Source organism: Bison bison, unplaced genomic scaffold (genome assembly GCF_000754665.1).
Source record: "Bison bison bison isolate TAMUID 2011002044 unplaced genomic scaffold, Bison_UMD1.0 scf7180017864353, whole genome shotgun sequence".
Lineage (NCBI taxonomy): Eukaryota > Metazoa > Chordata > Mammalia > Artiodactyla > Bovidae > Bison > Bison bison.
In genome coordinates, this window is record NW_011494925.1 from 130,823 (window position 1) to 150,146 (window position 19,324).

At 39.1% G+C, this 19,324-nt stretch overlaps 1 protein-coding gene across 5 annotated transcripts in view; it reads right to left on the reverse strand.

Annotated features, from left to right (window-relative positions):
* The window catches only part of RTTN (rotatin), a 119,099-nt gene that overhangs the window by 83,389 nt on the left and 16,386 nt on the right, over positions 1 to 19,324 (reverse strand). For all 5 annotated transcript variants that reach the window (XM_010855045.1, XM_010855047.1, XM_010855046.1 and 2 more), the window contains exons 10-17: positions 18,213 to 18,328; positions 14,809 to 14,979; positions 9,068 to 9,280; positions 7,445 to 7,557; positions 5,532 to 5,658; positions 3,631 to 3,756; positions 3,010 to 3,126; positions 2,038 to 2,177 (exon numbers count right to left, since the gene is read on the reverse strand). In XM_010855045.1, the coding sequence (XP_010853347.1) occupies positions 2,038 to 2,177; positions 3,010 to 3,126; positions 3,631 to 3,756; positions 5,532 to 5,658; positions 7,445 to 7,557; positions 9,068 to 9,280; positions 14,809 to 14,979; positions 18,213 to 18,328 (1,123 nt within the window). The remainder of the gene's footprint in view (positions 1 to 2,037; positions 2,178 to 3,009; positions 3,127 to 3,630; positions 3,757 to 5,531; positions 5,659 to 7,444; positions 7,558 to 9,067; positions 9,281 to 14,808; positions 14,980 to 18,212; positions 18,329 to 19,324) is intronic.

Genomic DNA, 19,324 nt, shown 5'->3' on the forward strand with positions numbered 1-19,324 from the left:
ATGGACCTTTGTTGGCAAAGTAATGTCTCTGCTTTTCAATATGCTATCTAGGTTGGTCATAACTTTTCTTCCAAGGAGTAAGTGTCTTTTATTTTTTTTTAATTTTATTTTATTTAACTTTACAATATTGTATTGGTTTTGCCATATATCAAAATGAATCTGCCACAGGTATACATGTGTCTTTTAATTTCATGGCTGCAATCACCATCTGCAGTGATTTTGGAGCCCAAAAGAATAAAGTCTGACACTGTTTCCCAAGTGCTTCCCAAATCAACAGAAAGCAGGAATTTACTGTATTATGAGCAGGTACCATCTTTGAAGGGCAAATATTTGCTCCAGATGGTGTGGGAAGTCAGGCAAAGCTCCCTTTCCCCTCTGCTGTGTCACCCACATGACACTCTTCTTTTGGGCCCATGCTCTGCATTAGTGTCTGGGGTCACTGGTGCAGGGGCAGCCACCACCCCCAGGGAAAAGGCTAGCGGGGAACACGGCAAGCATGGATTTAGGCGTCTCTTCCTCTGGAGTTAAACTTCACATTTTCTTAGGTTTAGCAAGAGCACCAGAATCCGATTATTTCCCTACACTTGATTCTTTCAACGAATATATTTTGAGCATATTTATCCCCAAGGTGGTCAATGAAGGTCTGAGGATGTAAAGATTAGCCAGTGGACAGCGTTCCTGCCGAATGGAGTTTATGGTCTGATGAGATGAGAGAGGATTAGTCAAATAATGAAAACAATTACACACTGATTTACACTGCTTTAAGCTGTGTGTAACTGAGAATTACCTTACCCAAACCCTTGGCTCCTGGGAGGGGATCTCTAAGCCCCTAGAACGTCCTGCCTGAGAACAGTGTTTCTGTTTACCTGGAGACTTTGGGCCAGGAAAGGCGATCCAGAAACAAACATCTGTTTTGCTAAATCACCAAATTTGAGGAAGGGAGTACTAAATGAGCACAGTAGTAATAAAGACACTGACTAGAGAGCACTTGCAGAAGCCCAATCCCGAGGAGCACACGCACACTAACCCCATCTGCCCCACCGGCTCCAGCATCACCCACAGGTTCCTCTCTGCACAATACACATGCTCTTACAATGTCCCTATTTTCCTCCTTCCATTCTCTTATCATTTTACTTTATTTCATCTACTTCCTTATTTTGTCGTCTGACTGCCTGTTTACAAAGAAGCCACTGTATCATCCTGACTAGGTAAGGTGAAAACAAAATTACCCATCGTCAAAAGAACGTCTGTCTGTGTCCCCCAGCCTTTCCAGCTGGTCCTTTCTCATCATCACTGCTGATCCATCTGGACATTTAAGTGTTTTTTCTCTTCTTGGTGAGAGAAAATCTAACCCCTGCTACACCGAGAGAGTAATAGTAGATTCATGCTGCACTGACCAAGAAGGAAGAAAGACAATCCTTCTCTCCTCCTCTTTTAGTTAAAATGACACACGAATGGTGGAGGAAAGGGCACTTCTTCAGTTTGCCTAGTAAGAGGACAAGCTAAACAAGATGAAAATATATCCACACATTGGTAAGCTCCGGGAGCTGGTGATGGACAGGGAAGCCTGGCATGACGCAGTCCATGGGGTTGCAGAGTCAGACACATCTGAGCGGCTGAACAGCAACAACAGACCCTGATATGTGAGGCAACTGGTCCACCACACTTTCATGAAAAACTTTAGTTTTCAGAAAAAATATTTCATTGGAGAAGTTTCACTCCAGGAGGCTAACAATTTCTAAAGAGAGAAGACAGTGCAAACACTCTACGGTTCCTGCCATCTGCTTCTGTGCCCGGCTCTACCCCGCGTGCAGCAGCGCTGTGACCAGCAGTGAGTGCGGTGGGGCCACAACATGGGCGGGCCTGGCGGCGAGGCTGGAGGAGGATGGGGCACCAAGGAAAGCGTCCACAAGACCACTCACAGGGCCCTCTGATAAAAGAAGCACTCTCCCTGACCTTCTATGGTTCCACACGGATTCACTCATTTCCCAGAACGCTCCCATGGCCTCGCACACTCAGAGGACCTGCTCTACTTACGAGGGCTTCTTCACCAGCAGGAGCCGCAGCATGGACTTCAGCCGGGTGGCAGAGGGGAGCACCCCTTCATCGGTCTCTGGACTCTCTCTGCTGAGGTGGAGGATGCAGTTCCCCAGAGGGTCTTCAGTGTCGGCGTAGCCCTAACAGATTTCATCAAGAGGCAAGTTATGATTTGACTGTATACATAACATGCTGCTTGATTCTTTACCTTGAGAGAATAAGAAACTCTGCTGACCTGTCAGGCAACTCACAAATTTCTTTCAATTCAGTTGAATAAGGACTTTTCTTAAAATAACCGACATGAAGTAAGAAGCCTGCATTCAACTGTATTTAAAAAATAATACTGGAGAACTTCAGCAAAATGTGCCAACCCTCCTGACACGTGCTAATTTTTCTCCAGGAGTCGAGCTGTGGGGCTGCCGATCTGGATGGGGCCCCTGCAGATCTTCAGAGCTGCCCCCTGCACCCCCCACCCCGCACACACAGCGGGAGCGCCTGCAGGAAGACGGGAGCAGTCTTGCGCTGGCCAGAGGTCCCAGCTCTGTCTTCTGAAGGACCACTCCCATGAGGGTGGGCCTTTCCCATCTTCCCCACCTTCCCATCCAAGGGAGGGGGGCCCTGCATGCCCCTCACTCCTTTACCTGAGCCCAGAAGGGCTGCTTACAAAGCTGGCTCTCTGAGAGCTCAGTAATCAACCTATCACGCTAATCCATACATAAACAGGTAGAATCCACGAAGCCAGTTTCATTCTATCAAGTCTGCTTGAAAAGCATGGTTAGCTTTGCCTATAAGCCTTTACATGAGGCTGAGCTCTATTTTTCACAGTCGGTGCTGAAGGCCAGTGCCTCACTTCTTAACCTCACACCCAGACACACAGCACCCCAGCATCTCTTGTCTCCCCAACGGCACGCGTTTCAATCAGTCACGCTCACCGACCAGAAACGGTGGCCCAGGTGGGTGAGCCCAGTGTACCTGCAGCACGGGGATGACGGGGCACAGGGACTCGATGAACTTGTTCCAGGTCGGCGCCGACACCCTCAGTCGGCCCTGCAGCAGGTGCACCAGGATGGCCTTGGCTGCAGCGCTCACCTGCCCAACAACACGGACAGCAGTCCAGTGAGGTGGCCGCCAAGTCATCTTACGTACCTGGGACGCTCCATGCGCAGTCTGGAAAGCTGCTACAGTCAGCAGCTCTTCCTTCACAGTTCCTGTTTCCACAGCATCATCTTACATTCTGTTCTCAACCAGTTTTTCCCCCTTTAATGGTTTCTCTTCTTATCTTTAAAGTACACTTTTCCATTGAATAAAAATGTTTTTTATGGAAATACTCTTACTATAACTACTGCATCATTCCTATACCTTACATGAAAAACTTAGTTTGATCTGAGTTCTCTGAGAACAAGGATGTCCTATATTTTGAGCCTCATTTTTAACATTTTTTTAACAACAATTTAACTGAACCCACACATTAAAGACAAGTTTCTTTTTACTTTCTCATCCTACTGTCTTGTTACATTAGAATATTACCTTGATTTAGCTGAATATCTACGAAATTACTCTCTTGTATTGACACTTCCTCTTAACATGCCATACCTCATTTTTGGGGTCTTGAATGCCAAATGCAGAGATTTCATACAGAACTTTTGGGTGAAGTAGAAAATGAATTCCATTACAAAGGGAAGACACAGGTTTACTGATATTATGGATGCCTAAACATTCCTGCAAAATAATACAAAAAGTTTTTAAAAATCAGTGACACTGATCTTTCCAAAGGATTCCTCTTTCTTCTCTTTATAATTCAAATCCAATTTTAGTACTTAAGTCACTAAAATTTTTCTTTTAACTGGTAGGAGATAAAGATTCTCTTGAGAAGTTTTGAGTTTGCATGACACACCTATCACAAAGTTATACTGCAATGAAACTGAAGAACAGCAGAGATAAGGAAAAGATCTTAAAAGCTGGTAGAGAGAAAAAAAATACAAAGAAATTATAATTTAACTGACAACAGACTTCTCAAAAATGATAGAAGCCTAACAAGAGCAAACGAGTATTGGAAAAGTGCTAAGAAAAAATAGCAGTCAATCTACAATTCTATACTCAGCTAATCAATCATTCAGGAGTAAGATAAAATCAAGACATTTTCAAACATGCACTATCAGTTACAGACAGTTATTGAAAATACTGAAAAACTTAATTTCAGTAAAAAGTAGACCAAACCTAAATACTTAACTATAAATAGAAGAAAATACATTCAAAGTAAAGAGCAGTTAAGATGAATGAACGAGGTAGATTAAATGAAAAGAACAGGCCATAAAAACGTGTACAGCATGAAATTATTTACTTTAAAAAGGCAGAAACAATAATATATATGATTTATAGAGACATGTATGTAAAACACACAGATGGGAAGGATAAACACCAACTTTTAAGAATGGTTATATTGGTGGCAAAAGGAAAGAAGCCTCAGTTGTAACTAATATTTTTATTTCCCTGAAAAAAAATGATAAGTAAAAATGGCAAAACGTATACATTATACCTAGATAGTACTTACAGAAGTATTGAATACAAGAGGACATTTTCAAGAGTACATGGGAACATAGGTATTTTTCTATATTGTCCTTTGTACAGTGTTCTTTTCAATATCAAAATAGTTAATATTTATGTACTGGTGCTGCTGCTGCTGCTGCTAAGTCGCTTCAGTCGTGTCTGACTCTGTGCGACCCCATAGACGGCAGCCCACCAGGCTCCCCCGTCACTGGGATTCTCCAGGCAAGAACACTACTCTATCCTAAAATATTTTATAATTTAAAAATATAGGAAATATTTGTTTCAAAAGAAAAGAAAAATATTACTAAGAAAACAGATCTGAAACTATAAAATTTAAGCTGTAATAACCTAAAACTTTTCCTGTGCATAGAAATCACTTTGAATACTTGATAGAAGTCAACTTTCCCTTATAATTTTTCCATCATTAAATAACACAACATAAATGTAATTCTTAATAAAACTTCTAATAAAGCAATTCAGATGCCAGACTTACCAAGTTTGCAGTTACAGAATTTAATAGTATAAAGTTTTTAGAGTTGACTAACAATTTTGGGGGGCTTCCCAGGAGGGCGCTAGTGGTAAAGAACCTGCCTGCCAATGCAGGAGACTTAAGAGACACGGGTTCAATCCTTGGGTCGAGAAGATCTCCTGGAGGGCACAGTAATCCACTCCAGTATTCTTGCCTGGAGAATCCCAAGGACAGAGGAGCCTGGCGGGCTATGGTCCATAGGGTCGCAAAGAGTCAGACACGACAGTGCGCACGCACACACACACACACACACACACACACACACACACACACACACAGCATGCATGCAATAATATAAATTTTTTAGAGTTGACTAATAATTACCATCTATTTTTATGGTAATAATTCTTAGTTTTAGTGTTATAATAAAAGAATACACTGTTAATGCTCCCCTCCCCACAAAAACCAAACAACCTACCTTAACAATTTCCAGACAGCAGTGGTAAGTTTCAACTTTCACTTGTAGCAAAGGGTGAGACAACATCCGCAGAAACACCTTCTGACTTTCTCCTTGTAGTAAAGGACTGGCCTGCACGGATTTCCAGCTGGTAGGAAGGTAAACATCCAAGACATCTAAGGCAAGTAAATTACTAAACATGACATTGAAAAGCACAGTGAACAGGATTTCTTCCCACTCCAATTCCTCCACCTGGGGTCTTCTTTAACCAACCTAGAATTAATATGTAGCCAAGACTACTTGTTTTAAGTAAACTTAAAACAAAGTTGGGCTTCCCAGGTGGCTCAGTGGTAAAAGAATCCACCTACCAATGCAGAAGACATGGGAGATAAGAGTTCGATCCCTGGGTTGGGAAGATTCCCTGGAGAAGGAAATGGCAACCCACTCTAGTATTCTTGCCTGGGAAATCCCATGCTTAGAGGAGCCTGATGGGCTACAGTGCATGCAGGTAGCAAAGAGTCAGACACGACTGAAGTAACAGCACATGACTTGCTTTAAGAAAGAGAATATTCTCTCTTAAAGAGTACAAAAAAAAGTCTTTAGAAAATTATATTTAGAATGTAAAATGGTATAGCCATTATGGAAAACAGTACGGAAGTTCCTCAAAAAACTAAAACTAGAACTACTGTATGAGCCAGCAGTCCCACTGTTAAGTATGTAACCAAAGGGAATGACGTCAGTTTCTCAAAGAGATATCTGCAGTCCCATGCTCACTCTAGAATTATTCACAATAGCCAATACATGAAAATAATCAGTGTTTAAATATATACAATGGAATACTGCTGTTGTTTACTTCCTAAGTCACGTCCAGCTCTTTGCAACCCCATGGACTGTGGCCCGCAAGGCTCCTCTATCCATGGGGTCTCTAGGCAAGGATACTGGAGTGGGTTTCCATTTCCTTCTCTACGAGGTCTTCCTGACCCAGAGATTGAACCTGTGTCTCCTGCAATGTCAAGCAGATTCTTTACCACTGAGCCACCAGTGAAGCCCCATAATGGAATACCATTCAGCCTGGAAAAGGAAGGAAATCCTATCACTTGTGACAATACAGATGAAGCTGAACGACATGCTAAGTGACATGGGCCAAGACAGAAAAACAAATACTATATGATGTGACCTATATGTGGAATCTACAAAAGTCAACTCATAGCAGCAGAATGTAGAACTGGTGATTGCCAGGGACTGGATGAAATGCAGAGATGTGGGTCAAAGGACACAAGGTTTCAGTTACACAGGGCAGGTAAGTTCTGGGGACCATGGTTAATAATGCTGTCTTGTACACTTGATATGTAGTAAGAGTAAACCTTCAATGTAGTTCTCACCAGATAATTATGTGAGGTGACTGACTTGACAGAGCAGGAGAGGGATAAAAAAATAAATTCCATATTTAATGGATATTTATCACTATGGAGTTTACTCTATCCAAAAGCAATGAAAATACTAGGTTTTAAAGCAAACTCTGCTCCAACGTCCCCAAAATAAGTTAATCAATGCACTATGCTTTCCAAAAATCTATATAAAAGATAGGAATAATGAAACTTACATTTAAAAAACCCTCAATTCAAGTTATTAATTACAATGTTAAAGATATATTAACAAATTTGAACACTTATTTGGAAAGACATCAAAAAGTGTAAAAATCTAAGGATAATTAATGTTGATTACAAACATGACATTTCTAGTTTACTGCTGAAGAAAACATTTAACTGTCTAATGCAGCTATACACCCACAGTTTAAAAATCAGAACATATAATAGCAATTTAAACGAAAAAATAACCAGACTGAAAGCCAGTTTCATTTTATTGTCCCTAAACTTACACACACACACACACACACCATATAATAATATAATCATATTAAGAAAAATAATTACATTTTTGAACAAATGGAGATGATTTCCTTTATTAGGGGGAAATGCTGATGGTAGGAAAAGCTACGTAAGGCTTGATCTGCCAGCTCCACTAACTCTGAGAGATTCTTTTCTCCCTAAAAAAGACGCAGAATGCAACAGTAAATGTCAAGGTCATACACAGTAAGATTCTCAACAGCTAACAAAGCAGCTTCAAGAAACTGGATCATCCAGAGGCCCTGAGCCTGTTCACATCTGCTTAAGTCAACCATCTCCACAAGCAGACCGAAAAGGTCAGCCTCAGAGGAAAAATGCGGAGAGAATGCCCAACTCAACACCACCTGAGACTTTATTCTATTTACTTCTGAGTGGCATGTTCCTTGACGGCTCGATTGTGCCCTTGTCTCCCTATTAACTGCAGCTCAAGGCAGGACCCGTGTATTTTAAGATCTACCTCCCGCTTCTAACATCCTGACAGGTTCTAGGAAAACAGGGTACAATCAATACATGTGTGATTAACTAGCCATGCAAAATGCCACAGGAATAATTCACCTAAACAGCAATTCAAAATTCTGTCATGGAGGAAACAAGATACAGTGGCATAAAGATGAAGGGAAAAGAAAATAAAAATAAACAATAATTGGTAAATAAGGAAAATTTAAAGTATGAGGTTCCCAAAAAGTCCACTGTAGGGGCCAAAAGGAGTAACAATTTTGCTCCTAATTTTTCAAAATCTTCAGGACCCATTTTGATATTTCAGACAGTAAACAATTATTGAAGCAATGTCTATTTTAAGACTCATTAACGCTTTCATTTGGAGAAGGCAATGGCACCCCACTCCAGTACTCTTGCCTGGAAAATTCCATGGACGGAGGAGCCTGGTAGGCTGCAGTCCATTGGGTGGCTAAGAGTCGGACACGACTGAGCGACTTCACTTTCACTTTTCACTTTCATGCATTGGAGGAGGAAATGGCAACCCACTCCAGTGTTCTTGCCTGGAGAATCCCAGGGACGGGGGAGCCTGGTGGGCTGCCGTCTATGGGGTAGCACAGAGTTGGACACAACTGAAGTGACTTAGCATAGCAACGCTTTCATTTAGAAAGTGCTACTTTTATTTATGTTATTTAGATAACATACTAAATAATATCCTAAAAGGGATAAGTAACAATACATAATTACTACTGTAACAGGGTACCGAAAGTAGACCTTCTACCTTAAAATGCTGTTCATAATTTTATTTAACAAAAGAACAAGCTCTTTATATAAATAAAGATCTATAAAATATTAAGGGAAAAAATGTCTACAAATAAGCACTAAATTTTCCCTTCTAATTCTGTTTATGTCACCTGTCACACTGTTCACACACACTAAACCACTTCAAAGAGGAACTCAATCTAATAAAAATATTGATTACAATTGTTTTAAAAAATACCACTGGTCTCATGAAAATACACCATTCATTAATCAAATCTTCATTTTATTTTATATAAATCGTATCCTTAATCTTGTAATTGGGCCATTAAGTAATAATGAATCCTACCCCGAAGAATTCAATTGTTAAATGTCCATCAGTTTGAAAACTATAGGTTGAATTTTCTAAACATTTTATCAAAGGAATTTTAAAGAGACGTTAACAAAACTTTTTACCTCCTTCCCAACATCAGACAGGAAGTTACAGGTACACTCAATTGAATAAGCAGCCTCTGCAGTTCGTTTATAAATACTGTAGTTTTCAGAATTCAGCTGTTCCAAATAGGCCACAACAGCTTCGTGAATGTTTGGATATTCCAAAGAAACAGGCATGTCCAAAGAAATAAAAAATAATGCTGCTGACATAGGCTCCGGTAAAAAGTGGCTTGCCTTGATAAATTAAAAAAAAAAAAAATTAACCATTGTCAGATAAATACAGTAAACTATAATCTTAATGCACTTCGACTTTTTTTTTAGTAATTTTCTATCACAAAATCCATGCTTTTCCAAAGAAAATTCTATCCCCCAAGACTTAATTTACCTCTACACTTTTGTTCAATGCAGTTTTTTCTAAGCCCAAAATATCCCAAGTCCAAATTTCAACTCCTTTCCAAAGCCTGGGGTCCGGGATACCTCCCCTTCCCCACAGCAACCCTTAGCATTCCTCTCCCCGGAGCCCACACTTTGTTCATGCTGAACAGAAGAGAGCTGAAGAGAAGGCACCAGGCCTCTCTCTCTAAGTATCCCGTGCAGGCGCACACAGATGGTCAGGAAAAAATGCAGTAAACCCCTGAGGAGACAGCCCAGGGCTTATTAACTACACACTGAATTGAATAACCCTAAATTAAGGACTTCCCCAGTGGCTCAGATGGTAAAGCATCTGCCTACCATGCGGGAGACCTGGGTTCAATCCTTGTGTTGGGAAGATCCCCTGGAGAAGGAAATGGCACCCCACTCCAGTTTTCTTGCCTGGAGACTCCCATGGACAGAGGAACTTGGTAGGCTACAGTCCATGGGGTCGCAAAGAGTCAGACACGACTGAGCTTAAAGATAAATCAAGTATAACTATACACTGATTTGAACAGAAATTAATTTCTATTTGGTTTTGTGTTTTAGAAGAGAAAGGAGAAATTCAACATAATATTTAATACAGTTCTAGAACACTCACAAAAAATTGACCTTTAATTAGTATAAAATAAAGGGGCCCATTTTATAACTTAATTGATTTAAAACTAAGAAATCCCTGTTAGATTTTTTCTTTTAATGATTCTAGCTTTGTGATAGGATTCTATGCATCAACTAATGAAAAGAACTGAAAACTCAACATTCAGAGAAAACCATTTGAGAAGAGCTCAAGAGTACTATGCTGCCTTTATTTTAGCAGGTTTGGTCATAATATTTTCATGGATAACATATTTTAAGGATAATTATTAACTGTCTGAAGGCCTAAGAGCTAAATCAGCTAAACAATGCTTTTACATGAAATAAAGTTGCCAAATGAAAGTCAAAAACTAAAGGAATCAAAATTTTATGTTACTGAGCATGGAAAAAAAAAAAAAAAAACTATTAAGATAGCAGCCATTACAAAGTCAAGAGAAATTTCTCTTATTCTGTGAAGAACACTCCTAATGGAAAGAGAAAGAAACTAAATTACCTCTTGACTAATTATTTGCTCCCTTGGCTAACGCTCCTTGAGCCCCCACTGTGCGCGGGCACCATTTCAGCTCCTAGGGACACAGGGGAAGAGACAGAACCTCTGCCCTCACAAAGTTAACATTCCAGCGGAGAAAGCAAAGAGTAAGCCACACTTGTCAGGTACGGCTGGGAGTGCTGAGAAAATTCTAAAAACAGGAGACAGGAAGGATGGACAGGGACCAAGGAGCGACAGGAGGGGGCGCAGAGGAAGGACTCTGACAAGGCAACATGTAAGTGGAGACCTGGGAGTCAGGAGCCACATGGACATCTGAGGGAAAAGCAGTCACAGCGCAGGGAACAGCAAGTATAAAGGCTCAGACATGGAGCATCTTTGGCAGCAAGCAGGCCAGTGGAGCTAGCGCGGGGCGATGGCCTCCGGGGGCAGTGGTGCCAGATCAGGGAAGGCTTCAGATCATCAAAAGGACTTGTCCTCCAAGGGGGCACTGGAAGGTTTCGGGCAAACATCATGATCAGTCCAAACGAACAGGTGGAAAAGGGCAATGGTGGAAGCTGAGAGACCAAGGAGGAGGTCACTGCAACAACCCAGGCAAGACGGGATGGCGGCTTCAACTCAGGCAGTAGCAGTGGGAGTGGTGAGAATTACTCAGGTTCTGGACCGATGATCAAAGGAAAAAGACACTTTGTCCAGGGATTGGACCTAAGTGTATGAAAGACAGGAATCAAGGATGCCTGTAAGGTTTTCTCATGATCAACTACCAACTAGAATGAAAGTGTCCTTTACTGAGATGGGAAGACCACAGGGAGAACACACTTGGGAAGGAAGCAAAGAACTAGGCTTGGGACCTGTTAAGCTGGAGATATGAACGGTCAAGGGAAGATGTAAGAAGGATATAGGATATACATAGGACTTTGGGATTCAGACGACACATGTGGTCTGGAAATATAAGTTTGGGAGGTGTCCCCAAATAAATGGCATTTAAAGACTCAAAATGGGATGACATTTCATGAGGGGCATAGCCAGTCTTGGGATTCTGCCTCTTTAAGAGGTTAGGAAGACAGAGAGGAATTAGCAAAAAAGACTGAGTGAGGTGGGCACTGCACTGAGATAGTAAATCCTAGTGGATCAACTCCAAAGACGCTGTGTTCTAGATTAAAAGAGCTTTCTCTGACTTTAGGCACAAAAATATAAATAGCTGACGTGAGGATTAAACAAGTAGAAAATGTGGTATATCCCACTCAATAAATATTAATTTCCTCTCTTTCCTCTTCTCATCCATCACTCAGGAATTCTGACATTTTCATTCTACATTCCCACATCTGAAATTCATCTCAGGAACTCAGAGCACCAAAGGAAGGGCGTACATTTAATCCTCACAAGGGCCAGAGGCTCCGTCACAGTTTACACCCCAGGCTGAAGATGGTGGTCCTCCAAGCCTTAGTCATGTGTCAGTGAGGCGGGACTAAAAGTGGAGATACTTCAGTGGAGTGCCATCACCACCACTAGGTAAAGAAGAGTCAGCAGCATTTGTTTCCTTCAGTGGAGTGCCATCACCACCACTAGGTAAAGAAGAGTCCGCAGCATTTTTTTCACCAATTGGATCTAACCAAGCATAGCATTTTTCATAAGATTACCAATGCCTCCTTTTAACCTCTAAGTGGATATTCTCCAAATTCATCTAAAAACCAGCAATTATCAATTTCAAAAAAGGTCTTCCAGGGCATTCTGTCAAAATTTTCAAATTCAGGAAATCCTTACATAGAGTCATACTATCGTTTTCCAACTTCCAATTACACATTTGGTAAGTGGCAACTCAAATATTTAAAAGCTACTTTCAGTGTAGAAAGTTTCAGAGTTCAGATTCAAGTTCAGTTTCTGGTGGGCTAGCAACAGGCAGAGGGCAGCAAAACCTTGTATTTTTATCAATTAAAGGACAATTTTAACAGCAATAGAAGAGCAGTTTTGTTTAAATTTCACTTTAAAGTTCTCAAAGCAATTATAACCATCTATAAGCTGATACTTTTATTATAATCTCTTAATTGACCCATTTACTGCTCTAATGAAGTTCCAAGCTATATTTTTAAAAGAGCTACCAAAAATTGCAGATATTGATTTGCCTTCAAAAACAAGAAAAGTATCTGAAGAAAAAAAAAAAAGTCATGGAGAGTTGACTTTATATTATTCTATTCAAATAAAATAAATTACTGATTTGTATTTTAATTAATAAGCATATAGATGAAAAACATCTATAATCAAAAAAGCAAAAATTAAGCTCTATGGTACAACTAACAAGTAACTTTTCCAACAACATTCAACACATAGAATGTTGAATCTGGTAATACCTAATAAGTTATTGTAGCACTACTAAGTTTTCAGTTATATGATATTATTATGTAAAGTGAGACACCTATATTTTAAATACAATTCCAGTCTTTTATGACTAAAATCCTTCAAATTATGTTTATGCTTTGGAATTTATTAAATTAAAAGATGCTTGCTCCTTGGAAGAAAAGTTATGACAAACCTAGACACCATATTAAAAAGCAGAGACATCATTTTGCCGACAAAGGTACATACAATCAAAGCTAAGACTTTTCCAGTAGTCATGTACAGATGTGAATGTTGACCATAAAGAAGGCTGAGTGCTGAAGAATTGACACTTATGAACTGTGGTGCTGGAAAAGACTCTTGAGAGTCCCTTGGATTGCAAGGAGAACAAACCAGTCCATCCTAAAGGAAATCAACCCTGAATATTCATTGGAAGGACTGATGCTGAAGCTGAAGCCCCAATACTTTGGCCACCTGATGCAAAGAACCAACTCACTGGAAAAGACCCTGATCCTGGCAAAGACTGACGACAGGAGGTGAAGGGGGTAACAGAGATGGCTGAAAGGCATCCCTGACTCAATGGACATAAGTTTGAGCAAACTCCAGAAAATGGCGAAGGACAGGGAAGCCTGGCATGCTGTAGTCCATGGGATCACAAAGAATCAGACATGACTGAGTGACTAAACAACAACAAATGCCTTGGAAAATTATCACTCTTTAAGAGAGTGGTATGCTTTTCAGAAATATAATGACTAATGAATAAAAGTTGAAAATTAAAATCAACAGAAATGATGTTACTTTTCCCTAAAGCAAAATACTATATTTAAAGTTTGATGTTTTCTTTTGATTTTCCCAGATGGCCTGATAATATATTACATATATTGCATATGTGTTATTAAATGGAGTTTAGACTACATGCTCTGCAGATTCTAGGAACCAAAAGGGAAAGTACGTATTAACAAAGGACAACAAAAGACACAGGAAACAGTTCTTTAGCTACATTAACTTCTCCCACACCTTCAGCTAAGCATGATGCGACACCCTTCTTTCTGCAGTTAAGTCCACGGCACAACACTTGCATATGAGTCATCTGAGATATTTTTACTACTAACATTCAAATGCAGAGATATATCCTCCAATTAAAAGTACAGTCAATAAGGGGACTTAAAAGAAACAGTCACGCTGATTAAAATCACATTTAACATACAGTCACATAATGGAGAAGTATTTTGTGATAAAAATTAACAACCTGCTACAAGCAACAACAAGGATGAATCTCAAAAAAACATCTTGAGCGAGTAAACACTTTGTAAGTCTATTTATATAAAGTTCAAAAACTGACAAAGTCTTCTATGGTGACAGATGTCAGAAAGGAGTTTAGCTGGGGGTGGGGGCGAGGGCAGGAGAGATAAAGGACAGGAGGGGGCAGTGAAATGCTGGCCGTGCTCTACCTCATGTTTTGAGGGGGTGGTTACTTTTTAAATAGAGATATAGTCACTTAGAATGAAGGCAAAAGGAAAAGGGGGCAGCAGAGGATGAGATGGATAGACAGCATCACCGACTCAGTGGACATGAATCTGAGCAAACTCTGGGAGACGGTGAAGGACAGGGAAGCCTGGCGTGCTACAGTCCACGCGGCTGCAGTCAGACACGACTTAGTGACTGAACAACTAGTCACTTAGTAAGAATGGACTTTTCTAAACATGCTTCACAAGAATTTTTAAAAATCACCTTAAAAAAAAAAAAAAAAGAACTTTACAAAATGAGTGCTTTTTTCTGTCAACTGGTCAAAACTAGTCAAATATGTTAAAATTAGCCATTTCTCAACTTCTGCATTTCCAGTAAAATCTCTGTACACTGTGAAATGACCAGAAGGAATTACAACAGGGACCGTAACACCCGGTAAACTACAAATAAGCCACACTACCTGCCTTACCTTTTCCACAGGGAGCAGCGTCTGCAGGAGCCGGACAGCAAACAGCGAGATGCTGACAAAGGCCATCCTGTGGTGCACGACCAGCGCCTCCGGCTGCTCCAGACTGACGCTGCTTTTATGGTAGCACACGGTGTCTCCAAGGGACGCCAACACCACGAGCAGCTTCTCTTTCTGCAAACATTTAAACACCAATCAGGGGACCACAGTCAACTGCAGGGGCCAGTATGCAAACGTCATGGAGAATGACATAAAATGTTATCATTAAATAACTCAAATGTATTCCTCCCGGTAAGAATAAACAAGATTCTTTTAATGGTAGGCGAGAATAAGCAGCACACCTAAATTGTTTAAAAGCTACAAGTTTTAAGAAATTAACATGATGAACTCTAATAATAAATAAACAAAATATAAAACCTTAAGGGACCATAAATTCCTCCTAGTTTCTCGTGCTTGATTGTTCCAACTTTGAACATTACATATAAACCTCTCATCCAGTAACTTACTGGACTTATTGTCTCCTGAACACAGTGGTAAGATTGTGGGGGAAAAGGCACTAGTTTTAGAGATATGATCTCTGCCCTCAAAGGGATCCCAAATTTACTTAAGACATGAAACAGGCAGAGACAAATAATTTTAAAAAAATGAAATATTAAATTATATAATCTCTCTTCAGGTAACAAGGCCAATTCAGAGCAAATGTTCCACCATCATAAATTTCTAGATAGCTTATGACTCCAATAGTAGTTGTATCTTTTAAACTGAAAGGTATGCATAAAGTATGAAGAGAAAGGTAAAATTCGTTAGACAAGACTGGCAAATCGTAACAACATGCATCTATAAACGTCCTGCTAAAAGGACAGCATTAGGAGACGGGAGAAGAAAAAAACCAATGTGGTTCTCGTCTCAACTTTCCATGGAAAAGATGTGAAAACTAAAATGAAAAATTATTTATATAAAGTAAACCTGTTACATGGATCATTCGATAAATCTAAAATATGGCACCAAAAAAAACCTACCTACAAGACAGAAACAGATGCACAGACAAGAGAACAGACTTGTGCTTGTCAAGGGGAAGCGAGGAAGAAAAGGGATGGAATGAGAGTCTGGGCTTGGCAGATGCAAACTATTACATTTAGAATGCATAAACAACAAGGTTTTGGTGTACAGCACAGGGAACTATATTAACTATCCTGTGATAAGCCATAATGGAAAAGATTATTGAAAAAAAGAAAGTATACATGTGTATAACAGAATTACTTTGCTGTGTAGCAAAGATTCGAACAACACTGTATATTAACTACACTTCAATTAAAAAAATTAGTGTACTGAAATATGAACAAAATCTCTAAGGTATAAATAATGAATAATTCAGAACAAAAGAATTCGATCAAGTGATAACTGTCTATTGATGAAATGTGTAATAGAGAGTAAAGACGCAACACGAATGAAGTCTTTGTGGTCTGAATAATACAAATATCAAGCAAAACCTGAAGTTGGATTTTAGGTTTTAAGTCAATCTTTTTCAACTTAATAAATTAAACAGACATAAACTTTGGTTCAGTTACCCTTCTTGAGCCCTTACTGGATACCAAGCCCCTCTCTCTAGAATCTTTCACAATCCTCGCAATTGCACTTCAACTTCAACCAGCAACTCTTCTAACAAACCAGGAAATCTAAGTCACCAGCTCACAGCAGGTCAGGCGGGAATTTACAAGGAATGAGTAATTAAGGAGCAAAGACTGCTTTTCGTGACATTGAGTGACAGCAGTGACAGAGAGGAAAAGGGCAAAAGTTGACGAGAAGCAGCCCCAGGAGTCTGGAGTCAGCTGGCACGGGGAGGAGAGCCTCACTCCGTGAGCCTAACTTACCAGGCAAATAAGGGAAAATAAACACAACTTCCTAGGGAGGCAGAGGAAAGATGACATCCTTCAGGTCTTCTAACGTTTACAAACACTTATCAATAAATTTTTAATTTTAACAAAATATAACAATTTCAGTGAAAATATTTTATTTGTTTCAAATGAAATAAAAATTTTCAATTTATAGAGAAAAAAATTTCTTCGACTATGCTTACACAAACTGAATTATGGAATTTCATGAGTGTTATTAGCAATATTTGGAAAGCTTTAGAGAATTTATTACACATCTTCAGGTATTCAATTACTGAACTGCTCAAATTTTTTATTTTGTTACTTTAATGACACAACAAAAATATACCTCTGTTTTCTTTTTAAACTTTGCAAAAGTAAGGACATTAAGAAATTCTACTTAATTGTCTGCTTCTATTAATATATAGCCCAAAGGAATGAGATGTTTTTTCCTAGGGAGCATTTTTTTCCTTTTAAATAAGTAGATCAAATATAATTTCAAGCAGTACTGTTTTATTTAACATTTCTAACATACCAATTGGCTCTTGTACATCAGATTTAACCTTTAAAGTAAAAATAATTCATTGAATCATAAAAGATCAGCAGCCAAAAGTTAAAAGTGAATGACTAACTTTTACAGATAAATGTTCTGGCCAAGAAATTCAAGCTATTTTAAGAAGCAACTGATAAAACATTCTTCACACTTCTCAGGAAAAACTCACTTGTTGAAAATCTTCAATATGTGAAAATCTTCTAAAAGTACTACAAAATAGTGGGATAACCTTAAGAACTATCAGAAAACTAAGATTAAGAACTATAATCCCTATGTTATAAACAGGGAAATTGAAGGACATGAAACAATTTATTAAACCTATTGTAAAAGATTTAAATCCTTCTTCTTCTCAAGAGATTTGTGTATATAAAAAAATTGGGGGAGTTCTTCACACATGGATACTGGTATAAAGTAAACATCAGGATTTTGTTTTCCTGTTTTAACGTCTATGCACAAGGATTTCAAGCAGCCTACAGCAAAGTTTAATAAAATGTAGACAGATCTAGGTAGGTCAAAATAACATAAAGAGGAAAAAATGGTAACTCTAGGAAGCAATATATATTTTTATGACTAATAAATTTTACTTCCAATTCTCTGACGAAGGAAAAAAAAAGGAAAAGTGAGGCATAAGTTACAAATTTACATTAATAGAAAAACAGAACACCAGTTCTGCCCAGAAAAGCAAGCTCATCAGATGATAATTTGAAAATAAAAGATATAAAAAAGCAAATGATTTATGATATATGGGAAGTGTAAAATATGATATGGTTTCCATTACATGGACGCACGCATTAAAAGTAACTAGAATCTCTGAAGAAATAGCCGATTCCAGACACAGTGCAAAATAAGCCTGGGATCTATTGCATCTAAAACAAAGAAAGATTTCAAAGGCTAATGAGACAATGAAGCCAGCTTGAAAGGACCAAGATAAAACAAAAGACTGATGTTATTACCCAGGCTGCAAGGAAAACCTTGAGTCTCACCATATCTATTGCAAAAAGACTGCTGTCATCCCACAGATGTGCTGAAATCGCTTCACCAATAAGCACCACAACTTCTGCGAGCAACTCCAGAACTCTTATTATCATCTGTCTACTACCTGGGAATACAAACAGGAGAGAGAAGGGAAAAAAGTTAACTTCCAGGTAAGGGTGAATAGCATACTGCTCAATCCTCTGGTTAACTAATGCCCCCCAAATTCCTATTTCTCTTCTTATTTTTTGATGTCTTTAGAACTGTTAAAAGAGAGATGACTAGGGAAGCCACAGTATACAGTCACTATTAGGCTTCTGTTTCAATCATAACACTATTCAGCCACCAAAAAATCAAATGTGCTCATAAGTAGGAAAGACAGCCAGGAAGAGAATAACAATATAACTAGAAGCACTGTGAAACAGAGTAAAGTAAGTTTTCAAATTCAGAGACCATCCACGTTACATGTAATATGTTGACAAGGCACAGGTCAGTTGAGAAGATATGGTCTAATGAATTCCCCACTTAGTAGGAGGTTTAAGTCTTGTCATGAATTAGTAGTTTCCCACACAGGAGTTTGGGAAACCTACACTCACCTTAAACTCTAAAAACATTCCAGAAGAAAGGGTGCTGTCAACCCACCTGGGCAGCCTCCTTCTCCACAGAGACAGAACAACAAAGAAATTCCACCACCCATAATCCCAGGTGAGGTGAGTATTCAATCTGGACTTTCCTGCCCCACATACCAAAGGTCAATTTCTAACGAATGAGAGTAAAACAAACTACTGGATCATGAGGGTCCAGATTAATTGCTTCACTGGAACAGCTGGAGCAAATTCTCTTAGAAATCTCTTATTACTTTGAACAATTACAAATTAAGCAATAATGTGCCTTTACCAAAGGGCAAGAGAACATTTAGAAAATTTTATGTACCATGATACAGCTTTATAATTATCAATCTGACTTTCTACAGCAAATTAAGAAAAGGTTAAATGCAAAACCATTAAATCTAAAACTGTTCTCCTCAGTACACCATGCAGCCAAACATACACACTTGATGCTGAAGAAGCTCAGATCTTCCTTCACGTCACTTTATTAGTAAATGAATCAATCTGTTCTCCTC